We start from the raw sequence: 6800 nt of genomic DNA, 5'->3' as shown, positions 1-6800 counted from the left end.
ATATTCATACATCTATCTATAATTAAAATGATCACAAGATTTTTAACTTAAGGTAGTACTTATTGCATGCATTTCAGAAACCTATTGTATATCCATATATGTGGCTCTTTAACAAATATCAGATTCTGCTAATTGGATTGTATTTCAACCAGATATAGTAATTGATGCTAAACTAGGTGAGTGATTTGAAATAAGAATATTTCTATGTATTTTCCCTCATTGCACAAAGTATATAGTTGCCAATTGGTAAGATCTATCAGGTGCAGAAAACTAGGGAGTAAAACTCCTTTAATTTCATTTATATATGGTTTATATTTTAATATGATGCACTCATCAGGTCTATAGCTATAGGGGGGAGGGGGGGGGGGGGGCAAATTTCCGTCTTACTGCTTTGTGAGCATATACTTATACTATGTCAGGCTGTACTTAAATAAATGTAAAGATGATATTGGTTTTTTCTAGGTTGTTTGTGGTATATTAAGATCAATTTAGAGCCATTAGTTACCATGATTTATGAAAAGGTGAGATATTTATTATGTTTTTTTAAATGATATTCTATATATTTCAAATTAGTACTAAAATATTTTAAGAATTTTGATGATTTTACATAAAAATAATATCTAGCCTAAAAAATCTTGCCCTTCCATGTTCCTTAGACACAATATACAAATATGATATCGTTATTGGTAGGGATCTGTCAAAATCAGGCTACATGCAATTGAATAGACAAAGCACTCGTATCAAATTTATTTTCACCATGTAACTTATTTTAATGAATTGTGTACAAACTAGACGTCTTATTTACATGACTAAAAAGTGATATGTGATATGTGTACCTGGTATAGAAAATATTTAGTAAACTGAATTGAAATTATTTGTGTAATTTTAGACGACGTTGATAAGTTTTCTATTAAAACGTAAAGAAAGTAAGATGGTCATATTGTCAGTGTGTCAGAAGATGTTAATACCTGGTCAACAAGCTAACCTACATACTATAGCTACAGTATATGACATGTTGAATACAGTCTTCAAATCATATAGAGATACAGAAGCACAAGTTAACGTAAGTCTTATACCCAGACAGGGCATGCTTACTCTTCTAGACACCTGATACCCTTTTCATTATGCAATAATTACTCACTTATGATTTATATACTTCCTAATGTGAAAAGTTCATTCTGCTAAAAATGTTTTGATAATTGATGTTTGGATATTGTGGTTCAGATCATTATTACTGTACTTTGTTTAATTATTCTAGAATTGTATAAATTACACTTCTTACTTTTCTTGTGGCATGATTTATTAGTTAACAGAATTAACCAACTGGTTCGACTAGAATATTGATGAAAGTCGACTTATTCAAAGATTTTTACACTGACTGAGATTAGAACCCTTGACCACCCTTTGTTTGATGTCACCAAGTTATGTCATGATCCCAAATGATGTCACCAATTTGAATAATCCCATAAGCCTGACAGTCATACTCTTGGGTATATATCCCTATAAATATACATGTAATTTTTTCATACCTTTGTGTCCATTTTAGAATGGTGAATTACCACATAATGTATTGAATAGTTGGAAGAAGAAAGTTATAATAGATCAATCTGACATGTTTACTCATGTTTTTTCTGTTTACGAAGACTGTAAGGTAAACAATTTTCACTTCTGTTAATGAAGGAAGACTGTAATGTAAACAATTTTCAGTTTTATGGAGATTGTAATGTACACAAAATGAATTTGAATGTAAACAATTTTCTTTTCGGTTAATGAAGATTGTAATTTAAACATATTCACTCTTGTTTATGAACCATTTTCAGTTTTGTTCAGAAGATTGTAATGTAAACAATTTCTGTTCTGTTTATGAAGATTGTAATGTAAACAATTCTCTGTTCTGTTTATGAAGATTGTAATGCTAACAATTCTCTGATCTGTTTATGAAGATTGTAATGTTAACAATTCTCTGATCTGTTTATGAAGATTTTAATGTTAACAATTCTCTGTTTTGTTTATGAAGATTGTAATGTTAACAATTCTCTGATCTGTTTATGAAGATTTTAATGTTAACAATTCTCTGTTCTGTTTATGAAGATTGTAATGTAAACAATTCTCTGATCTGTGAAGATTGTAATGTTAACAATTTTCAGTTCTGAACATTCAAGTTTGATTTAATGCTGACAATTGTATGTAATTTTAGGATATCAAGTATAAGTTTATGGTAGCTGTATTAATAGAATATATAAGATCACTGAATCAATTCAATATGGCAGTACAGGTACAATAAATATGTAATATATTATATATTATTCAATATAAATGCTGGTGTTACTATTCAAGTTATAAGATACAATATCAGTTTTATAATTCAGCAATATTTATATAAATTTTAAAATGTGATTTCACCATTATTTTATATAAATTATAAAATATAATTTCACCATTATTTATATAAATTTTAAAATGTGATTTCACCATTATTTTATATTAATTTTTAAAATATAATTTCACCATTATTTATATAAATTATAAAATATAATTTCAGCAATATTTATATAAATTATAAAATATAATTTCACCATTATTTATATAAATTTTAAAATGTGATTTCACCATTATTTTATATAGATTATAAAATATAATTTCACCAGTATTTATATAAATTATAAAATATAATTTCAGCATTATTTAGATATAATTTCAGCATTATTTATATAACTTATCTAATATAATTTCCGCATTATTTATATAAATTGTCAAATATAATTTCAGCATTATTTATATGAGTTAATAATCAATATATTGGTGAATAATAAATGTTTCTATCAACTTCACCAGTTTCTACAATATCATGTTCTTAGTGATAGTAAACCATTGGTAAGTTACATCACTTGCTTTTATAATTATAGACTGTTATAAATCAATTTATAGTAAACTAGGCCAAGATTCATCTCATTACATACTGCATGGTGCTGTCCCTTTCCTAAACCTGAACTGGATCAGAATGGAGGACAACTCTTTGTTTGTTTTATTTCAATTCAATATTTGTATTTTATAGGCATGCTTAATGTTGTCATTAGAAAGTGTTTACCAACCAGCACATCAACTAGCTCTAGATATGTTAAAGGTAAAATATTGTCTTAATTTTTCTATAACATTAGTCCAAAACATATGCCTCTATTCCAGCCTCTGATGGATATTGTGAAAGTTATCAGCTGGAGTAGAGTCAGGAAAATATACTCTGTTAATAGGGGATTTATATCTCTTTTCAGAAACATGTTAATCTTGTTAAGACAATATTGTGTGTCAGGCAATGTTAATGAGATATACATACCTCTTTCCAGACCCCCAGAGTTATGGATTTCTTTCTCTTGGTTAACCTCAGATACCCATGATAGTTTGTGTTGATTGTGATCTGACAAATTTGAGCTATGCTTGCATCAGTGAACTTTGACCCTGAAAAACAAGAGAAACATACAGATGTCTTCTCTATTTTGTAGTCACAATATGACAATTCTTACATATAGTACACTTTTACAAGATGGGATAAGCATACCCCTTTACTGTATGTATGACAGAGGAGCATCATAGAATATCTGGTGAGTGCAGCACTCATTAATGGTTTAACTTTGAATAGATACCACTAAAACTAGTTATGATCACTGAAGAACTGTGTAGGGCCAGAGTTGACTGAGCTTTTGAAAACAACTAGGCCCTAAATCTTATATTTTCAGAGATTACAAACAGCCAACGAAGAGATAATTGAAGTTTTGTTATCAAAACAACAGTTATTACAAGCACTCAGGTCAGTTTTGTCATTTAGTTTTTCGTGAAAATGTGGTCTAATTGAACTTGAAGAAGATCCCTTGCTTCAATATTGCTTCAAATGCATATGCAAAATCTTGGACAGTCCATAACTTTGGGAAATTCCATAGTCAGTCCATATTCTTTCACCGTTTCCAACTGTTTGATCTTTAACATGCTGTCTGCAGACCACAGAGTTTTTGTTTCTTGTCCCAGATGTTCATGTCATCACCTTTGACTTTTTCACTGAGAAGGAAACACAATGAAATCAAGGGTTAGAAGTTGAAGACTCAACTTACCTTTGATAGATTGAGATGTTTTATTTGTAGGTTTATACGAAGTGTTGGTATAGTTGATACAGTATCATCAAGGAAGTTTTTAGAAGCTGGTCTTAATACTAATGATGATATGTTATTCTATACTGTCTTTAAATTCTTTGAAGCCAGAAATTTACGTCTTCGATCCAATCCAAGATTTCAACAAGGTAAGTGACATAAAAAACTATGTGTCGTTCTTACATAAAAATAGCAGATATGAACTTAGTTGACGCTAGACTAAATGGATAGATATTTCAGAAAGGTAATGAAAATGATAATAAATCATTTCTATTTGCCTGGGAAAGAAATTAAGAGTCAGCATTCAACTATTATGTCAATTCACACAAATGACACGATTTGGAAGGTTTTAATTTCAATGCAAACTGTTGTAAGTTTAATGTAAACTTAACGTTTCTGGTTTTGTGATTAGATTCTGGTAACAAGGCAAGGCACATAGTATCATGAGCAAGAAATAGTCTTCTTTGTTTTTTTTAAAGTAATCCAGGCTGTAAAATGTTGCATTCGCAAAATATCCCCTCAATGTCGTCACAATGTAAGAAAATTACATGTAAAATGAGAAATTTGAGGGTTCAGAAATTTGTATGTCAATGTGTTGTATTGTTGTCAATTTATATATCAATGTGTTGTATTGTCAATGTGTTGTATTGTTGTCAATGTGTATATCAATGTGTTGTATTGTTGTCAATTTGCATATCAATGTGTTGTATTGTTGTCAATTTATATATCAATGTGTTGTATTGTTGTCAATTTGTGTATCAATGTATATATCAATGTGTTGTATTGTTGTCAAATATCAATTTGTATATCAATGTGTGGTATTGTTGTCAATTTATATATCAATGTCTTGTATTGTCAATTTATATATCAATGTGTTGTATTGTTGTCAATGTGTTGTATTGTTGTCAATTTATATATCAATGTGTTGTATTGTTGTCAAATATCAATTTGTATATCAATGTGTTGTCATATTGTATATCAATCTGTATTTTAGGTGAACACTGTGAACTGTATGTGAAACATTTTGAGTCAGTGTTTGGTATAGAAGCTTTGGCTGCTGTTCCTGTCAGTTAATGGTATCACAACGCTCAATTCTCAACTCTGGGAACATACAAGCCAGTAGCACAATCCAAGTTAAATTGAAGGGATTTAGAATAAGGATTGAGAAAAAAGACACAATTAGTCATACTTTCAAAGAGAGGAATTTGCTTCCATTACACCTTGAGATGTAAATGTGCAGATATTCCTATTAAAGAAATTGTAAAGAGGTTTTCTAAATTTTGTATGTGTATTGGGAACACTGATATCACCAATTTGCACCATTCCTGTTTTCAAACAGACGTCTATGTTTCCTGCAGTTTAATCGCGAAGAGTCTTATGTGATAAAGCATATTTTGAAATTAGTGGTGTTATCAAACATTAAGTTTCAGTAGAATTGTAGGAACCATAGACATCTGATTGAAAATTGGAATAGTGCAAATTGATGCTTTCAGCGTCCCTGATACACAAAATCAATTTAGAAAACTTTTTTACAATCCCTTTAATGCCAGTGCAATATGTTTTTGTTATGTTGATATTTATGTAATTTGTTAAAGTTATTATGAATTAAGACATAAAATGGAATCAAAATTTCTTAAATGAAATATAATGTATATTAAGTTTATTTGATAGAGCTTAATTTAACTCTCAGCACTCTCTCTCCAAATTTAACACAAAATGAAGACATACTAATAAAGTTTTTTGGAAGGGATTCATTGCCAAAACCATTCACACAAATCAATCTAGGAAACTTTGGGTCAACTTCATAAAGTCATATTTCTGTTTTACATATTTAGAAATATATCTTTCTAAAATTAATCTCATTTATTACAAAGTGAAGAAAATTCATTGTTCAATTTTCAAACTTTCTTTCACGAAAATGTTAACTTCCATACAAAAACTTACTTTCGAAAATAAATTCTGTATTTTGCACCAGTTATGTAATTAACAGGCTCTTGTGCAACAACATAAATCAATTATATAAAAAGGAATTCACGGAAACAAGCAGGAAATAAAAATTAACGCTAGTATGCCATGTCTGATATAACACCTTATTAAGAAGTCAAGATACATTAATGAATTTATTTTGAAAAGTTAAAGTTTCAATGTTGTATAATTTCAGATTTTCCAAATAAATTAAGAGTTTCTTCACTTTTTAATAAGGTTCATTTTTTGATTTTAGAAATTTGTAAGATGGAAATATGACTTTATGAATAATTTTCACAACAAGTCCCTTTCAATAAAATTGTGGGCTGTCATTTCTCAAGGACCAAACATTCTCACGAGAAAAACTTCAAAATGTGCATAAACACCAGATATCAGATTCATAGTCTTAAAAGTGGTAGAGAGAGCTAAAATTGAGCTTAATATTTATACTACCAGCTGAAATTAAGCTCTATATTTAAACAGCATGTATATCCCTAAAATTTCTCTTTTATACTTTAATAAAACACATGATTGTTACATATTTATATTGTCATTAAATATATTTTCATATATTATTTATCATGGTAGTGAATTTAAAGGAATATATGGTCTTCGGAATTTTAAGAGAACCACAAAACCATTTTGATAAGTGATACAGGTAACATTGTCCTGTATCAGCTGGTAAAGCAATAATTTGTA

The 6800-nt window shown here is 28.9% G+C and overlaps 1 protein-coding gene across 1 annotated transcript in view; it reads left to right on the top strand.

Moving 5' to 3' along the window:
• Positions 1–5210, top strand: part of LOTGIDRAFT_224293 (hypothetical protein) — a gene marked incomplete at both ends in the record, with an annotated part of 9421 nt that extends 4211 nt beyond the window's left edge. The window contains 10 exons of the mRNA XM_009047473.1: positions 123–176; positions 463–521; positions 890–1063; positions 1547–1651; positions 2198–2275; positions 2770–2874; positions 3056–3124; positions 3732–3802; positions 4131–4285; positions 5131–5210. Coding sequence (XP_009045721.1) covers positions 123–176; positions 463–521; positions 890–1063; positions 1547–1651; positions 2198–2275; positions 2770–2874; positions 3056–3124; positions 3732–3802; positions 4131–4285; positions 5131–5210 — 950 coding nt within the window. The remainder of the gene's footprint in view (positions 1–122; positions 177–462; positions 522–889; positions 1064–1546; positions 1652–2197; positions 2276–2769; positions 2875–3055; positions 3125–3731; positions 3803–4130; positions 4286–5130) is intronic.
• Positions 5211–6800: the final 1590 nt, after the last annotated feature.

The sequence above is a fragment of the Lottia gigantea genome (assembly GCF_000327385.1).
Source record: "Lottia gigantea unplaced genomic scaffold LOTGIsca_112, whole genome shotgun sequence".
NCBI classification, from domain to species: domain Eukaryota; kingdom Metazoa; phylum Mollusca; class Gastropoda; family Lottiidae; genus Lottia; species Lottia gigantea.
The sequence above is the reverse complement of the archived record's forward strand: the minus strand, read 5'-3'. Positions and strand labels throughout refer to the sequence as shown.